This window comes from Nerophis ophidion, linkage group LG27 (genome assembly GCF_033978795.1).
Source record: "Nerophis ophidion isolate RoL-2023_Sa linkage group LG27, RoL_Noph_v1.0, whole genome shotgun sequence".
Taxonomy (NCBI): domain Eukaryota; kingdom Metazoa; phylum Chordata; class Actinopteri; order Syngnathiformes; family Syngnathidae; genus Nerophis; species Nerophis ophidion.
In genome coordinates, this window is record NC_084637.1 from 21725409 (window position 1) to 21745310 (window position 19902).

At 41.9% G+C, this 19902-nt stretch overlaps 1 protein-coding gene across 1 annotated transcript in view; it reads left to right on the top strand.

The window, feature by feature from the left end:
* hck (HCK proto-oncogene, Src family tyrosine kinase) overlaps positions 1–17149 on the top strand; it is a 71062-nt gene extending 53913 nt beyond the window's left edge. Inside the window, exons 10-13 of the mRNA XM_061889943.1 lie at positions 659–735; positions 973–1126; positions 3771–3902; positions 14973–17149. Of these exons, the coding sequence (XP_061745927.1) occupies positions 659–735; positions 973–1126; positions 3771–3902; positions 14973–15175 (566 nt within the window). The 3' untranslated portion in view covers positions 15176–17149. The remainder of the gene's footprint in view (positions 1–658; positions 736–972; positions 1127–3770; positions 3903–14972) is intronic.
* The last annotated feature ends 2753 nt before the right edge of the window (positions 17150–19902 follow it).

Sequence of the window (19902 nt, forward strand, 5' to 3'; positions counted from 1 at the left end):
AGTAAATACAGTACATGACTCAATATATGCATTTTCCCACGTCTGAAAAAGACAGGTCGTCTTATATTTGACACATAAAGCTTTGTAAACCAACAGTTATAGGGTTGTACCACTTAAAACAAAAATAAAAAGTTAAATCAGTTATGACCCAAATATTTAGGAACCATTTTTTTCCCGAAGCAAAAACCGTCTGAAAAGTATGGGTCGTCTTATATTAGCTATCTAAAGCTTTGTAAACCAACGGTTACTGAACTGCACAATTTTAGAAAAATAAGAACCATACACACAGCACTAACTGTATTGACCCAAATATTTCAGAATTATTTTCCCAGAAAAAAACAGTCTGAAAAAGACAGGTCGTCTTATATTAGGCATGTGGAGATGTATACATGCAAGCCAATAGTTACAGGACTGCACCATTTAAAGACAAAAAAAAATTAACAACCTTATGCATTTCATGCATTTTCCCCAGCAAAAACTGTCTTAAAAAAAGACAGGTTGTCTTATATTTGGTTTTGGGAGCTTTATACATGCAAACCCACACTTACAGGACTGAACAAGTCAAATAAATTGAAATAGAATAGAAATAGAAACCAATCACCATGATTTCAACAACAAAGGCTGAATGCTACAAACGTGTGAATTTACCTGTCGACAGGTAGTTTATTGGACTTCCTCAAGAGCGACGAGGGTAACCGCATCCCACTTCCCAAGCTCATCGACTTCTCCGCCCAGGTGAGTTCCATCCCTCCCATACAGGTAACCTTGCCCATGAGTGGGCTAGTGTTCGCCCAGATTCGCTTTAGCGGATATCGAAACCGGAAGTTAACTTGGCACGAAAGCTAGAAAACTAAGGGCTTGTAGTTGGAACCGTTTGGAATGTCACGTGGCCTTCAGCTGGACTCGAACACGACACGTTGCTGTCGCCAGCCATCCGTCACAAACATGTCAAAGCAGATGAATTGTTCCCAGACGGCGGAGGGTATGGCCTTCATCGAGCAGAGGAACTACATCCACCGAGACCTGAGGGCCGCCAACATCCTGGTCAGCAGAGCTCTGGTGTGCAAGATCGCAGATTTTGGCCTCGCCCGCATCATCGAAGACAACGAGTACACGGCCAGAGAAGGTAATAATATTAATAATAATAATAATAATGGACCACTGTTAAGGTTCCGTCTGGGTGTTGTTGTTTTTTTTTTTTTACATCAAATTACGCTGACAATTTCATTCAATGACAATTTGTGGGCAAAATTGTGTTAAAAATGTTGGTGTGTGTAAAAATTTAGTGTAAAAAAATTACTTATAAAAAAAATGTGTTTGGTAAGATTCAGTGTTTTAAAATTCAGTGTGTATAAATTCAGTTTAAAAAAAATGTGAATAAAAATTTAGTTTGTTTAAATTCAGTGATTTAAAATTTTAGAGTGAAAAACATTTGTGTAAAACATTTAGTGTTTTTAAATTCGGTGTATAAAAAATCAGCGTGTACAAATTTAGTGAGCAAAAGAAAAGAATTGTAAAAAAAAACTAAAAACATTTAGTAAAATAAAATAAAAATAAAAAGTAAATAAAAATTGCATGTGTATAAAATCAGTGTATATACATTTTGCGTACAATGGGTAAAACATCAGTTTAAAATAAAATAATTGTGAAAACAAATTATTTTGGAAATATTCTGTTTTAAAATTCAGTGTATAAACATTCAGTTTGTTAGAATTCAGTGTTTTAAAATTCAGGGTGAAAAATATTTATGTACAAAATTCTGTGTTTTAAAATAATCCAGTGTATATAAATTCAGTGTATTAAAAATCAGTTTGTTAAAATTCATTGTTTTAAAATTCCGTGTGGAAAAATATTTGTGGAAAAAACTTAGAGTTTTAAAATCCAGTGGCTATAAATTCAGCGTATACAAATTCAGTGTCTAAAAATTCAGTGCAAAAGAAAATAATGGTAAGAAATAAAAAAAAAACACATCCAGTTTGTTATGATTCAGTGTTTTAAAATTCAGGGTGGAAAATATTTGTGTAAAAAATTATTTGTTTTCAAATAATTCAGTGTATATAAATTCAGTGTATCAAAATTCAGTTTGTTAAAATTCATTGTTTTAAAATTCTGTGTGGAAAAACATTTCTGGAAAAAACTTAGTGTTTTAAAATTCAGTGTATATAAATTCAGCGTATACAAATTCAGTGTGTAAAAAATCAGTATAAAAGAACTAAGTGTATAAACGTTTGGTTTGTTGAAATTCTGTGTATAAAAATTAAATGTGTAAAAAATCAGTGTATAAAAAATTCGGTGGAAAAAATAAATGTAAAAATATTCAGTGTATAACAATTCAATGTTTTAAAATTCAGTGTGTAAAAATGTCCGTTTTAAAATTAATTGTATGAAAATTCCGTGTGTAAAAATGCAGTCTGTGGAAATTCAGTGTAAAAAAAAGTTAGTGTAAAAAAAAAAAACAATGTACAAAAATCCGTTTGTTCAAATTCAGTGTTTTAAATTTCGGTGTGTAAAAGTTCAGTGTAAAATTCAGTATTTTAAAATTCAGTTTAAAAATCAATCTTTTAAAATTCAGTGTATATAAATTCAGCTTATAAAAAGTCAGTGGGTAAAAATTTAGTTTAAAATAAAATAATTGTCAAAAAATGTTAGGAAAAATTCAGTGTGTAAAAGTTCAGTATAAAAAAACTAAATGTTTGCAAATTCAGTGTGAAGTGAAGTGAAGTGAAGCGAATTGTTTTTATATAGCGCTTTTCTCTAGTGACTCAAAGCGCTTTACATAGTGAAACCCAATATCTAAGTTACATTTAAACCAGTGTGGGTGGCACTGGGAGCAGGTGGGTAAAGTGTCTTGCCCAAGGACACAACGGCAGTGACTAGGATGGCGGAAGCGGGGATCGAACCTGCAACCCTCAAGTTGCTGGCACGGCCACTCTACCAACCGAGCTATGTCGACTCCCGTGTGTAAAACATTCAGTGTTTTAAAATTCAATATATTTAAATACAGTGTTTTAAATTTCAGTGTACAAATTTAGTGTGTAAAAACGTGTAAAAAATATCAATGTATAAAAATTCAGTGTATTAAAATTCAGTGTATAAAAAACGGTGTATAAAAAACTCAGTGTATTAAAAATCATTGTTTTAAAATTATTTTTTTAGAATTTGTTATGCGTTTTAACCTTCAGTGTATAACTATTTATTGTTTTAAAATTAAGTTTGTAAAAAAAAATCTGTGTTTTGAAATTTAGTTTGTAAAAATGTAGTTTTAAAATGTGTTGTATAAAGTGTGTTAAAATGCAGTTTGTTAAAATTCAATGTAAAAAAAAAATTGGGTAAAAATAATTCAGTGTATAAAAAACAGTTTGTTCAAATTCAGTGCTTTACATTTCAGTTTGTAAAATGCATTCTAAAAATCTATCTTTTAAAATGAAGTGTAAACATTTTTTTCTTAAATTCAGTGTTTAGAAATTCCGTGTAAAAAAAAATTCAGTCCAGAAATATTTGTTGTTTCAAACCTCAAGACTGATTTTGGGTAAATTAAGACTGAGGAAATCCTGTCTGTCCCTGAAAACACAGACTTTTTAAAAACTGAATTCTTAAACACATTTTGGTCACGTTGTTTTTAATTCATTGAAATTGTTAGTATAATTTGATGTAAAAACAACAAAAAACTTCATCTAGATAGATTAGGTATCCAAACAATGAACCTTCGTATGCTACTTCCTGTTGTCATTAACTATAGACCCTCAAGCAATACATCTGTTGTTTTTCAGGGGCCAGATTTCCCATCAAATGGACGGCCCCTGAAGCCATCAACTACGGTTGCTTCACCATCAAGTCTGACGTCTGGTCTTTTGGCATCTTGCTGACAGAGATCATCAGTTATGGACGCACGCCATACCCAGGTAGGGTCTGCACACCCTGCTGTGTGTCTATAACTTTAATGCTAATGAGCTGTTTTACATATACACTTTGTACCCTACAAAATATGTTCTTTTGATATTTTTTTTCCATTCTAAAACCAATACAATATAAGTAATAATTTGTAAATGTTAAAGATCCTGTGGACCAGGAAGGGCCTCAGTCATAAAAGCTGTACAAGTAATTATTATTTTAATATTTATTTTTCAACTTTCAATGCTTAAATCTGTAGATCAGCTCCACATCCATCCATCGATATCAAGTTAGATATTTTCTTATATTTTATGCCCTTTTTGTCGAAGAAAACCCCGTTATTAAGGGCAAAAACACAAAATTGGCAATATTTCCCCTCCCAGAAAATGTCAAAGTGTAATATTTGAAGCAATTGGAGCATTAAATGTGTCAATAATTCATAACAACATTGATTTTGATTCATTATTCAATATATATATATATATATATATATATATATATATATATATATATATATATATATATATAGATATATATATATATATATATATATATATATAGATAGATATAAATATATACTTCTGTGCGAATAAGGTGCGATAAGGTACAAGCAGTCCTGCCGCGTTTTTACTTGTATGCGATACGATGTGCGATGCAAGCAGTCCTGTGGCGTTTTTACTTGTGTGCAATATAATGTGCGATACGGGCAGTCCTGGCACGTTTTTACTTGTGTGCGATATAATGTGCGATACAAGCAGCCCTGCCGTGTATTTACTTGTGTGCAAATAATGTGCGATACAAGCAGTCCTGACGTGTGTTTAATTGTGTGCGTTATAATGTGCAATACGAGTAGTTCTGGCGCATTTTTACTTGTGTGCGATATAATGTGCGATACAGGCAGTTCTGCCGTGTTTTACTTGTGTGCGATATCATATGCAATATGAGCAGCCCTGCCGTGTGTTTACTTGTGTACAAATAATGTGCGATACAAGCAGTCCTGCCGCGTTTTTACTTGTATGCGATACGATGTGCGATGCAAGCAGTCCTGTGGCGTTTTTACTTGTGTGCAATATAATGTGCGATACAGGCAGTCCTGGCGCGTTTTTACTTGTGTGCGATATAATGTGCGATACAAGCAGCCCTGCCGTGTGTTTAATTGTGTGCAAATAATGTGCGATACAAGCAGTCCTGCCGTGTGTTTAATTGTGTGCGATATAATGTGCAATACGAGTAGTTCTGTCGCATTTTTACTTGTGTGCGATATAATGTGCGACACAGGCAGTCCTGCCGTGTTTTACTTGTGTGCGATATCATATGCGATATGAGCAGCCCTGCCGTGTGTTTACTTGTGTACAAATAATGTGCGATACAAGCAGTCCTGCCGCGTTTTTACTTGAATGCGATACGATGTGCGATGCAAGCAGTCCTGTGGCGTTTTTACTTGTGTGCAATATAATGTGCGATGCGGGCAGTCCTGGCGCGTTTTTACTTGTGTGCGATATAATGTGCGATACAAGCAGCCCTGCCGTGTGTTTACTTGTTTGCAAATAATGTGCGATACAAGCAGTCCTGCCGTGTGTTTAATTGTGTGCGATATAATGTGCAATACGAGTAGTTCTGTCACATTTTTACTTGTGTGCGATATAATGTGCGACACAGGCAGTCCTGCCGTGTTTTACTTGTGTGCGATATCATATGCGATATGAGCAGCCCTGCCGTGTGTTTACTTGTGTACAAATAATGTGCGATACAAGCAGTCCTGCCGCGTTTTTACTTGTATGCGATACGATGTGCGATGCAAGCAGTCCTGTGGTGTTTTTACTTGTGTGCAATATAATGTACGATACGGGTAGTCCTGGCGCGTTTTTACTTGTGTGCGATATAATGTGCGATACAAGCAGCCCTGCCGTGTGTTTACTTGTGTGCAAATAATGTGCGATACAAGCAGTCCTGACGTGTGTTTAATTGTGTGCGTTATAATGTGCAATACGAGTAGTTCTGGCGCATTTTTACTTGTGTGCGATATAATGTGCGATACAGGCAGTTCTGCCGTGTTTTACTTGTGTGCGATATCATATGCAATATGAGCAGCCCTGCCGTGTGTTTACTTGTGTACAAATAATGTGCGATACAAGCAGTCCTGCCGCGTTTTTACTTGTATGCGATACGATGTGCGATGCAAGCAGTCCTGTGGCGTTTTTACTTGTGTGCAATATAATGTGCGATACAGGCAGTCCTGGCGCGTTTTTACTTGTGTGCGATATAATGTGCGATACAAGCAGCCCTGCCGTGTGTTTAATTGTGTGCAAATAATGTGCGATACAAGCAGTCCTGCCGTGTGTTTAATTGTGTGCGATATAATGTGCAATACGAGTAGTTCTGTCGCATTTTTACTTGTGTGCGATATAATGTGCGACACAGGCAGTCCTGCCGTGTTTTACTTGTGTGCGATATCATATGCGATATGAGCAGCCCTGCCGTGTGTTTACTTGTGTACAAATAATGTGCGATACAAGCAGTCCTGCCGCGTTTTTACTTGAATGCGATACGATGTGCGATGCAAGCAGTCCTGTGGCGTTTTTACTTGTGTGCAATATAATGTGCGATACGGGCAGTCCTGGCGCGTTTTTACTTGTGTGCGATATAATGTGCGATACAAGCAGCCCTGCCGTGTGTTTACTTGTTTGCAAATAATGTGCGATACAAGCAGTCCTGCCGTGTGTTTAATTGTGTGCGATATAATGTGCAATACGAGTAGTTCTGGCGCATTTTTACTTGTGTGCGATATAATGTGCGATACAGGCAGTTCTGCCGTGTTTTACTTGTGTGCGATATCATATGCAATATGAGCAGCCCTGCCGTGTGTTTACTTGTGTACAAATAATGTGCGATACAAGCAGTCCTGCCGCGTTTTTACTTGTATGCGATACGATGTGCGATGCAAGCAGTCCTGTGGCGTTTTTACTTGTGTGCAATATAATGTGCGATACAGGCAGTCCTGGCGCGTTTTTACTTGTGTGCGATATAATGTGCGATACAAGCAGCCCTGCCGTGTGTTTAATTGTGTGCAAATAATGTGCGATACAAGCAGTCCTGCCGTGTGTTTAATTGTGTGCGATATAATGTGCAATACGAGTAGTTCTGTCGCATTTTTACTTGTGTGCGATATAATGTGCGACACAGGCAGTCCTGCCGTGTTTTACTTGTGTGCGATATCATATGCGATATGAGCAGCCCTGCCGTGTGTTTACTTGTGTACAAATAATGTGCGATACAAGCAGTCCTGCCGCGTTTTTACTTGAATGCGATACGATGTGCGATGCAAGCAGTCCTGTGGCGTTTTTACTTGTGTGCAATATAATGTGCGATACGGGCAGTCCTGGCGCGTTTTTACTTGTGTGCGATATAATGTGCGATACAAGCAGCCCTGCCGTGTGTTTACTTGTTTGCAAATAATGTGCGATACAAGCAGTCCTGCCGTGTGTTTAATTGTGTGCGATATAATGTGCAATACGAGTAGTTCTGTCACATTTTTACTTGTGTGCGATATAATGTGCGACACAGGCAGTCCTGCCGTGTTTTACTTGTGTGCGATATCATATGCGATATGAGCAGCCCTGCCGTGTGTTTACTTGTGTACAAATAATGTGCGATACAAGCAGTCCTGCCGCGTTTTTACTTGTATGCGATACGATGTGCGATGCAAGCAGTCCTGTGGTGTTTTTACTTGTGTGCAATATAATGTGCGATACGGGTAGTCCTGGCGCGTTTTTACTTGTGTGCGATATAATGTGCGATACAAGCAGCCCTGCCGTGTGTTTACTTGTGTGCAAATAATGTGCGATACAAGCAGTCCTGCCGTGTGTTTAATTGTGTGCGATATAATGTGCAATACGAGTAGTTCTGTCGCATTTTTACTTGTGTGCGATATAATGTGCGATATAGGCAGTCCTGCCGTGTTTTACTTGTGTGCGATATCATATGCGATATGAGCAGCCCTGCCGCGTTTTTACTTGTATGCGATACGATGTGCGATGCAAGCAGTCCTGTGGCGTTTTTACTTGTGTGCAATATAATGTGCGATACGGGCAGTCCTGGCGCGTTTTTACTTGTGTGCGATATAATGTGCGATACAAGCAGCCCTGCCGTGTGTTTACTTGTGTGCAAATAATGTGCGATACAAGCAGTCCTGCCGTGTGTTTAATTGTGTGCGATATAATGTGCAATACGAGTAGTTCTGTCGCATTTTTACTTGTGTGTGATATAATGTGCGATACAGGCAGTCCTGCCGTGTTTTACTTGTGTGCGATATCATATGCGATATGAGCAGCCCTGCCGCGTTTTTACTTGTATGCGATACGATGTGCGATGCAAGCAGTCCTGTGGCGTTTTTACTTGTGTGCAATATAATGTGCGATACAGGCAGTCCTGCCGTGTTTTACTTGTGTGCGATATCATATGCGATATGAGCAGCCCTGCCGTGTGTTTACTTGTGTACAAATAATGTGCGATACAGGCAGTCCTGCCGTGTTTTACTTGTGTGCGATATCATATGCGATATGAGCAGCCCTGCCGCGTTTTTACTTGTATGCGATACGATGTGCGATGCAAGCAGTCCTGTGGCGTTTTTACTTGTGTGCAATATAATGTGCGATACGGGCAGTCCTGGCGCGTTTTTACTTGTGTGCGATATAATGTGCGATACAAGCAGCCCTGCCGTGTGTTTACTTGTGTGCAAATAATGTGCGATACAAGCAGTCCTGCCGTGTGTTTAATTGTGTGCGATATAATGTGCAATACGAGTAGTTCTGTCGCATTTTTACTTGTGTGTGATATAATGTGCGATACAGGCAGTCCTGCCGTGTTTTACTTGTGTGCGATATCATATGCGATATGAGCAGCCCTGCCGCGTTTTTACTTGTATGCGATACGATGTGCGATGCAAGCAGTCCTGTGGCGTTTTTACTTGTGTGCAATATAATGTGCGATACAGGCAGTCCTGCCGTGTTTTACTTGTGTGCGATATCATATGCGATATGAGCAGCCCTGCCGTGTGTTTACTTGTGTACAAATAATGTGCGATACAGGCAGTCCTGGCGCGTTTTTACTTGTGTGCGATATAATGTGCGATACAAGCAGCCCTGCCGTGTGTTTAATTGTGTGCAAATAATGTGCGATACAAGCAGTCCTGCCGTGTGTTTAATTGTGTGCGATATAATGTGCAATACGAGTAGTTCTGTCACATTTTTACTTGTGTGCGATATAATGTGCGACACAGGCAGTCCTGCCGTGTTTTACTTGTGTGCGATATCATATGCGATATGAGCAGCCCTGCCGTGTGTTTACTTGTGTACAAATAATGTGCGATACAAGCAGTCCTGCCGCGTTTTTACTTGTATGCGATACGATGTGCGATGCAAGCAGTCCTGTGGCGTTTTTACTTGTGTGCAATATAATGTGCGATACAGGCAGTCCTGGCGCGTTTTTACTTGTGTGCGATATAATGTGCGATACAAGCAGCCCTGCCGCGTGTTTAATTGTGTGCAAATAATGTGCGATACAAGCAGTCCTGCCGTGTGTTTAATTGTGTGCGATATAATGTGCAATACGAGTAGTTCTGTCGCATTTTTACTTGTGTGCGATATAATGTGCGACACAGGCAGTCCTGCCGTGTTTTACTTGTGTGCGATATCATATGCGATATGAGCAGCCCTGCCGTGTGTTTACTTGTGTACAAATAATGTGCGATACAAGCAGTCCTGCCGCGTTTTTACTTGAATGCGATACGATGTGCGATGCAAGCAGTCCTGTGGCGTTTTTACTTGTGTGCAATATAATGTGCGATACGGGCAGTCCTGGCGCGTTTTTACTTGTGTGCGATATAATGTGCGATACAAGCAGCCCTGCCGTGTGTTTACTTGTTTGCAAATAATGTGCGATACAAGCAGTCCTGCCGTGTGTTTAATTGTGTGCGATATAATGTGCAATACGAGTAGTTCTGTCACATTTTTACTTGTGTGCGATATAATGTGCGACACAGGCAGTCCTGCCGTGTTTTACTTGTGTGCGATATCATATGCGATATGAGCAGCCCTGCCGTGTGTTTACTTGTGTACAAATAATGTGCGATACAAGCAGTCCTGCCGCGTTTTTACTTGTATGCGATACGATGTGCGATGCAAGCAGTCCTGTGGTGTTTTTACTTGTGTGCAATATAATGTGCGATACGGGTAGTCCTGGCGCGTTTTTACTTGTGTGCGATATAATGTGCGATACAAGCAGCCCTGCCGTGTGTTTACTTGTGTGCAAATAATGTGCGATACAAGCAGTCCTGCCGTGTGTTTAATTGTGTGCGATATAATGTGCAATACGAGTAGTTCTGTCGCATTTTTACTTGTGTGCGATATAATGTGCGATACAGGCAGTCCTGCCGTGTTTTACTTGTGTGCGATATCATATGCGATATGAGCAGCCCTGCCGCGTTTTTACTTGTATGCGATACGATGTGCGATGCAAGCAGTCCTGTGGCGTTTTTACTTGTGTGCAATATAATGTGCGATACGGGCAGTCCTGGCGCGTTTTTACTTGTGTGCGATATAATGTGCGATACAAGCAGCCCTGCCGTGTGTTTAATTGTGTGCAAATAATGTGCGATACAAGCAGTCCTGCCGTGTGTTTAATTGTGTGCGATATAATGTGCAATACGAGTAGTTCTGTCACATTTTTACTTGTGTGCGATATAATGTGCGACACAGGCAGTCCTGCCGTGTTTTACTTGTGTGCGATATCATATGCGATATGAGCAGCCCTGCCGTGTGTTTACTTGTGTACAAATAATGTGCGATACAAGCAGTCCTGCCGCGTTTTTACTTGTATGCGATACGATGTGCGATGCAAGCAGTCCTGTGGCGTTTTTACTTGTGTGCAATATAATGTGCGATACAGGCAGTCCTGGCGCGTTTTTACTTGTGTGCGATATAATGTGCGATACAAGCAGCCCTGCCGTGTGTTTAATTGTGTGCAAATAATGTGCGATACAAGCAGTCCTGCCGTGTGTTTAATTGTGTGCGATATAATGTGCAATACGAGTAGTTCTGTCGCATTTATACTTGTGTGCGATATAATGTGCGACACAGGCAGTCCTGCCGTGTTTTACTTGTGTGCGATATCATATGCGATATGAGCAGCCCTGCCGTGTGTTTACTTGTGTACAAATAATGTGCGATACAAGCAGTCCTGCCGCGTTTTTACTTGAATGCGATACGATGTGCGATGCAAGCAGTCCTGTGGCGTTTTTACTTGTGTGCAATATAATGTGCGATACGGGCAGTCCTGGCGCGTTTTTACTTGTGTGCGATATAATGTGCGATACAAGCAGCCCTGCCGTGTGTTTACTTGTTTGCAAATAATGTGCGATACAAGCAGTCCTGCCGTGTGTTTAATTGTGTGCGATATAATGTGCAATACGAGTAGTTCTGTCACATTTTTACTTGTGTGCGATATAATGTGCGACACAGGCAGTCCTGCCGTGTTTTACTTGTGTGCGATATCATATGCGATATGAGCAGCCCTGCCGTGTGTTTACTTGTGTACAAATAATGTGCGATACAAGCAGTCCTGCCGCGTTTTTACTTGTATGCGATACGATGTGCGATGCAAGCAGTCCTGTGGTGTTTTTACTTGTGTGCAATATAATGTGCGATACGGGTAGTCCTGGCGCGTTTTTACTTGTGTGCGATATAATGTGCGATACAAGCAGCCCTGCCGTGTGTTTACTTGTGTGCAAATAATGTGCGATACAAGCAGTCCTGCCGTGTGTTTAATTGTGTGCGATATAATGTGCAATACGAGTAGTTCTGTCGCATTTTTACTTGTGTGCGATATAATGTGCGATACAGGCAGTCCTGCCGTGTTTTACTTGTGTGCGATATCATATGCGATATGAGCAGCCCTGCTGCGTTTTTACTTGTATGCGATACGATGTGCGATGCAAGCAGTCCTGTGGCGTTTTTACTTGTGTGCAATATAATGTGCGATACGGGCAGTCCTGGCGCGTTTTTACTTGTGTGCGATATAATGTGCGATACAAGCAGCCCTGCCGTGTGTTTACTTGTGTGCAAATAATGTGCGATACAAGCAGTCCTGCCGTGTGTTTAATTGTGTGCGATATAATGTGCAATACGAGTAGTTCTGTCGCATTTTTACTTGTGTGTGATATAATGTGCGATACAGGCAGTCCTGCCGTGTTTTACTTGTGTGCGATATCATATGCGATATGAGCAGCCCTGCCGCGTTTTTACTTGTATGCGATACGATGTGCGATGCAAGCAGTCCTGTGGCGTTTTTACTTGTGTGCAATATAATGTGCGATACAGGCAGTCCTGCCGTGTTTTACTTGTGTGCGATATCATATGCGATATGAGCAGCCCTGCCGTGTGTTTACTTGTGTACAAATAATGTGCGATACAAGCAGTCCTGCCGCGTTTTTACTTGTATGCGATACGATGTGCGATGCAAGCAGTCCTGTGGCGTTTTTACTTGTGTGCAATATAATGTGCGATACGGGCAGTCCTGGCGCGTTTTTACTTGTGTGCGATACAATGTGCGATACAAGCAGCCCTGCCGCGTGTTTACTTGTGTGCAAATAATGTGCGATACAAGCAGTCCTGCCGTGTGTTTAATTGTGTGCGATATAATGTGCAATACGAGTAGTTTTGGCGCATTTTTACTTGTGTGCGATATAATGTACGATACAAGCAGTCCTGCCGTGTTTTTACTTGTGTGCGATATCATATGCGATATGAGCAGCCCTGCTGTGTGTTTACTTGTGTACAAATAATGTGCGATACAAGCAGTCCTGCCGCGTTTTTAATTGTGTGCAATATAATATGCGATACGAGTAGTTCTGGCGCGTTTTTACTTGTGTGCGATAAAATGTGTGATACAAGCAGTCCTACCGCGTTTTTACTTGTGTGCGATATAATATGCGATGTGAGCAGTTCTGACGCATTTTTACTTGTGTGCGATATAATGTGTGATACAAGCAGCCCTGCGCCGTTTCTACTTGTGTGTGATATAATGTGTGATACAAGCAGTCCTGTGGTGTTTCTACTTGTGTGCGATATAATGTACGATACAAGCAGTCCTGCGGCGTTTCTACTTGTGTGCGATACAAGCAGTCCTGTCGCGTTTTTACTTGTGTGCGATATGATATGCGATTCAAGCAGCTCTGGCGCGTTTTTACCTGTGTGCGATATGATATGCTATTCAAGCAGCTCTGGCGCGTTTTTACATGTGTGCGATATAATGTGCGATACGAGCACTTCTGCCGCATTTTTACTTGCGTGGCATATCATGTGCGATACGAGCACTTCTGCCGCGTGTTGTGTGCAAATAATGTGCGATACAAGCAGTCCTGCCGCGTTTTTACTTGTGTGCAATATATTCTGCGATACAATCAGTCCTGCCGCGTTTTTACTTGTGTGCGATACAATATGCGATACAAGAAGTCCTGCAGCGATTTTACTTGTGTGCGACATAATGTGTGATACAAGCAGGCCTGCTGCGTTTCTACTTGTGTGCAATATTATGTGCGATACAAGCAGTTCTGCCGCGTTTTTACTTGTGTGCAATATAATATGCGATACGAGCACTTCTTTTGCATTTTCACTTGTGTGCGATATCATGTACGATACGAGCACTTCTGCCGCGTGTTTACTTGTGTGCAAATAATGTGCGATACAAGCAGTCCTGCCGCGTTTTTGCTTGTGTGCGATACAAGCAGTCTTGCCGCGCTTTTACTTGTTTGCGATGCAATGTGCAATACAAGCAGTCCTGCAGCGTTTTACTTGTGTGCGAACAATGTGCGATACAATCAGTCCTGCCACGTTTTTACTTGTGTGCGATACAATGTGCAATACGAGCAGTTCTGACACATTTTACTTGTGTGCGATATAAGGTACGATACAAGCAGTCCTGCCTTACATGTGTGCGGTATAATGTGCAATGCGAGCAGTCCTGCCGCGTGTTTACTTGTGTGCAATATCATGTGCAATGCAAGCAGGTCAGCAGCGTGTTTACATGTTTGTGATATCATATGCGATACAGGCTGTCCTGCACGGTGTTTACTTGTGTGTGATGCCTTGTGCGATACAAGCAGTCCTGCAGCGTGTTTACTTGTGTGTGACATCATGTGCGATACAAGCAGACCTGCAGCGTGTTTACTTGTGTGGGATGCCATGTGCGATACAAGCAGTCCTGCAGCGTGTTTACTTGTGTGTGATATCATGTGCGATACAGGCAGACCTGAAGCGTGTTTACTTGTGTGTGATATCATGTGCGATACATGCAGACCTGCAGCGTGTTTACCTGTGTGTGATATCATGTGCGATACAAGCAGTCCTGCAACGTGTTTAGTTGAGTGTGTTATCATATGCGACACAAGCAGTCCTGCAGATGGTTTACTTGTGCAAAGCTGGACAACATCTAAATGTTAACATCTAAATGTCCTCAAATAAGCACAAGTTATGTCTTACTAAAGTCATGTACTAAAGGTAAACATGCTAGGCTTTAGGCTAGTAGGAGCTAGCAGCTACACAACAGCTAAGCACGCAATAGCACACAAGCTAGAAGGTAATTCTAAGCAGTGTGAAGTATCAATAGTTGCACATTACTTACGCACACAAAGTCTCCAAGGCAGAAGCCTATTTGAAAAGTGTCCAGTAACAAACGTGTCCGCATCAATCAACTTACCGCGTCATGGACTTTATTTTATGAATTATCCCAAAAAAACAATTATCACTCGACTTCAACTTAAAGACAGCATGAGTCCATTCCGGACGACGAATAATAAATAGGTTAGTGTTTTTCTTATTGTTTGAATAATTCCACTTGATCAAACTTTGTGTAACAAACATTCCACACTACAGGAAGATACAAGTATGTACGATTTGCGCTGATATCGTATCGGATCAATTGGATAATACTCAAGGTATCGGAAGAACATGGCTAAAAATCACTTTTGCGTGGATGTCTGATATTTCTAAGGTTTACCATTGAACTTCTGTGCTGGGATTGTGCAGGCATGACAAACCCGGAGGTGATCCGTTCCCTGGAGAAGGGCTACCGGATGCAGCGTCAGGACACTTGCCCCAAAGAACTCTATGATATCATGTTGGAGTGCTGGAAGGACAAACCGGACAACCGGCCCACCTTCGATTACCTGCAGAGCATCCTGGAGGATTTCTACACCGCCACGGAGAGCCAGTACCAGCAGCAGCCATGAGCAGCATGTACTTGCATCAGATTTTTGGACACCGAGAAAAAAATGTTCAAAGTATTTTTCCTTTAATGCTTCCGCACCAACAACAAGTGTCCATCTTTACCCAAGGAGGGCTTGGAAGAGCTTTGTACCTCTTTGTGCCTTTCCTGTCTTTGAATAATCTATAAATTTCACATGTTAATATTATATGTTTGTGTGTGTGTGTGTGTATATATGTATACTGCACATATATATATATATATTTTTTAAATTAAATATATATATCTATTTTTTATACATGTTTATTTCATCTATATATATATGTACATATACTTTATTTATATATACTCTATATATAATGTACAGCATATAGTAATATATATGAAATATAGATTTAAAAAAATATATAGTAATATACATAATAAATATATTATAGATTTCATAGTATTTAATTTATTTTTTGCATGTATGTTATACATATATGTATCATGTATTTAAGAGATGTTATATGTATATATATATATATATATATATATATATATATATATTATAAATATATAGTATACATAATATATATTGTATGTATATCCATATGTATGCATACACACACACATTAACATATATACAGTGGGGCAAAAAAGTAGTCAGCCACCGATTGTGCAAGTTCTCCCACTTAAAATGATGACAGAGGTCTGTAATTTTCATCATAGGTACACTTCAACTGTGAGAGACAGAATGTGAAAAAAAATCCAGGAATTACCATTGAAGGAATTTTAAAGAATTTATTTGTAAATTATGGTGGAAAATAAGTATTTGGTCAACCATTCAAAGCTCTCACTGATGGAAGGAGGTTTTGGCTCAAAATCTCACGATACATGGCCCCATTCATTCTTTCCTTAAGACGGATCAATCGTCCTGTCCCCTTAGCAGAAATCAGCCCCAAATCATGATGTTTCCACCCCCATGCTTCACAGTAGGTGTGGTGTTCTTGGGATGCAACTCAGTATTCTTCTTCCTCCAAACACGACGAGTTGAGTTTATACCAAAAAGTTCTATTTTGGTTTCATCTGACCAGATGACATTCTCCCAATCCTGTGCTGTATCATCCATGTATCCATTTTGGTATAAACCTAATTCGTCGTGTTTGGAGGAAGAAGAATACCGAGTTGCATCCCAAGAACACCATACCTACTATGAAGCATGGGGGTGGAAACATCATGCTTTGGGGCTGTTTTCCTGCTAAGGGGACAGGACGATTGATCCATGTTAAGGAAAGAATGAATGGTGCCATGTACTGTATCGTGAGATTTTGAGCCAAATACTTATTTTCCACCATAATTAACAAATAAATTCTTTAAAATTTTCCACATTCTGTCTCTCACAGTTGAAGTGTACCTATGATAAAAAATACAGACCTCTGTCATCATTTTGAGTGGGAGAACTTGCACAATCGGTGACTGACTAAATACTTTTTTGCCCCACTGTATATATATATATAAAATACGTAAAACAGTTTGTCCTGAAATTTCAGCGCTTTTACTGTGAACTTTGTTGCGGAATTTTAAACAAGTTATTTTTCTCAACTTTAACCATGATTTAGAGTGCATGAGAAAGTGGAATGTAAAATACAGCTCTCTTTAAACACATGGTCATTCATTAGTAAGTATATTGCGCAACACAGCAACGACAGAACCAATGTTGTAAGTGTGACACAAAGGGCCCCCTTGCACCTTCGGCGGGCACGCGTCACACAAAAAATTTGAGGAATACGAACAGTTAGCATGTCTCACGTACCTAATTTATGACTCTTGGGGTGTACGGCTGCAATAATAGTGTTATGTACGAGTGGGGTGGAAGGAGACGACACCACGAAGAAACTCAGGTTACGAGGTTTATTGTAAACTTTGATGATTATGTGGGATGTGTATGCTACTGTAAGTGTTGGTTGCAGGATTAAGTGTAAAGTTAACAATGTGAATAAAACAAGAGGATGTTGTACATGCGTGTCGAATGAAACCTTCGTATGGTCAAGGAGGGGTAGGCACAAGGAAGATCCAGGGACAAACAGGAGGTCGAGGGCAGGCGGCAAGCAAAGAAGGTCCGAGTCCAGGCGAGTGATCGAGGATCGAGGGAGGCAACTGCACGGAGGAAAAGGGACAAGTCAACGAGGCAAAAGGCACAAGACAAAAGGAGGCGAGGATAACGAGAGAGAAGCCAGAGATGTAATGCTTAATACAGAGAGTTAACGACGTTCCGGCGCAGGTTCCAAGGAGTGACTGGCCTTTATGCTGTCCTCCTGATTGCTGTCAGGTGGGCTGATTTCTGTCAGTCTACAGCTGCGGCGAAGCGTGGGCGTGAAGTGCTCAGAGCGTGCGGGGGCTTGTCCTGGCATGCTGCCAGACAGAGTGTTGGATCTTGCTGTGGATGGATTGTGGGTTCGAGACCGGGCTGTGACAGTACCTCCCTCCTTAGGCGAGGCACCCGACGAGCGTCTGAGGGCCCCCGGGTTGGTGTGGTAGAAGTCCTCCAGAAGAGAGGGGTCGGCCAGGTAGGGGGCCGGCACCCAAGATCTGTCCTCCGGTCCGTATCCCTCCCAGTCGACCAAGTATACCAGCCCCCTACCCTGTCGACGGACCTTGAGGATCTTCTTTACCGTCCAAACCGGGTCGCCGTCTTCAAGGAACGTAGGAGGGGGCGGGGTAGGGGTAGAGGGGGAAAGAGCGCTCTCCGCCACCGGCTTTATCTGGGACACGTGGACTACCGGATGTCGCTTGACTGAGGGTGGGAGAGCCAAGTTAACAGATGCGGGGTGGATTATGGAAAATATGGGATAAGGACCAACAAAACGGGGAGCTAATTTTTTGAAAGGTACCTGGAAGCTAAGGTCCTTGGCGAGCAACACGACACGTTGTCCCGGCTAATAGGAAGGTGCCGGGATGCAATGTTTATTTGCACTGCGACACATCCTCTGGGATGCCCTCACCAGGGCCGAACGGGCGGCTCTCCACACCCTCTGACATCTCTTGATGTGGGCTTTCGTAGATGGTACTGCAATCTCGAGCTCCTGTTGTGGAAACATGGGAGGTTGGTAGCCCAAAGAACATTCAAAAGGGGAAATACCGGTGACGGAGCTCTTCATGGCGTTGTAGGACTACTCCACCCACGGGATGAACTTACTCCAGGACGAGGGCTGATTTTGGGCAACGCAGCGAAGCATGGTCTCCAAACTCTGGTTGGCTCTCTTGGCTTGTCCGTTGCTTCTGGGGTGATATCCCGAAGTGAGGCTGACCGAGGCCCCAATCCCTTTGCAGAACGCCTTCCATACCTTGGAGGTAAACTGGGGGCCCCGGTCTGAAACGATGCCCATGGGGATTCCATGCTGCTTGACGACGTGCAAAGTTAGGTGGTCCGCCGTCTCGGAGGAAGAGGGCAGTTTGCCGAGAGGAACAAAGCGGGCTGCCTTGGAAAACCGATCAACAACGGTGTGAATGGTGTTGTTACCTCTAGCTGTAGGAAAGCCAGTGACGAAGTCCAACGCTGTGTGCGACCATGGACGAGCTGGAATCGGCAGAGGGCGTAGGAGGCCAGCCGGAGGTTGGTGAGATGGTTCACTGCGAACACAAGTGGTACAAGCAGCAATAAATTCCCATGTGTCGGCGGCCATTGATGGCCACCAAAAACGTCTTCGGATGAAAGACAGGGTCCGTTGGAACCCCGGATGGCAAGAAAAAAGGCTGGAATGTGCCTAATCCAGGATTCGGGGGACGAAGTTCACGGTGGACGAACAACTTGCCTGGTGGTCCGCCCCCAAGACCTGGACGAGCCTGAAGACCCTCCCTCACTTGGTCCTCCACTCTCCAGGATACCATACCCACAATACGGGCTGATGGCAGAATGTTTTCGGGGATATTAGGGCAAGTGTTCTCCGCAATGTGCACTCTTGATAGTGCGTCCGCCTTCTGGTTCTTGGATCCCGGTCTGTAAAACAGTATGTTGTCGAACCGGGAAAGAAACTGTTGCCATCTTGCCTGACGGTTGTTGATCCTCCGGGCTGATCGGATGGCGAGAAGGTTGCTATGGTCCGTCAGTATTTGGAACTGGTGCTTTGCCTCCTCCAACCAGTGTCTCCATTCTACTAACGCCTCGTGGACTGCCAACAGTTCTCTGTTCCCAGCATCATAGTTAAGTTCTGCAGGAGAGAGTTTCCTGGAGAAAAATGCACACGGGTGAAGCAGATTATCAATTTTAGACCGCTGGGAAAGTATGGCCCCTAACCCCGGCGTGCACCTCTACCAAAAATGGACAGTCCCAGTCAGGATGGATGGGAACAGGTGCGGAGACAAAGCTGGTCTTGAGACCCCTGAAGGCACAAAAAATTTACCTTGGATGAGGTGAGATGAGGGGTGCAGCGATGCGGATGAAATTACGGATGAATCGCCTGTAAAACCCAGCGAAGCCCAAGAATCTCCGAAGTTCCGTTCTGGAAGTGGGTTGTGGCCAAGCTACCACTGCCTTGACCTTCTCGGGGTCAGCCCTGACGTGACCCCTCTCAACGATGAAGCCAAGAAAGTCCACCGAAGAAGCATGAAAACAGCACTTCTCCGCCTTGACGAAGAGTCGGTTTTCCAGAAGTCGCTGAAGAACCAGACAAACATGCTGCTCGTGTTCCTAAGGGTTGCGAGAAAAAATGAGGATGCCATCCAGGTGAACTACAACAAACTGGTCCAGCATGTCACAAAGGATGTCATTGA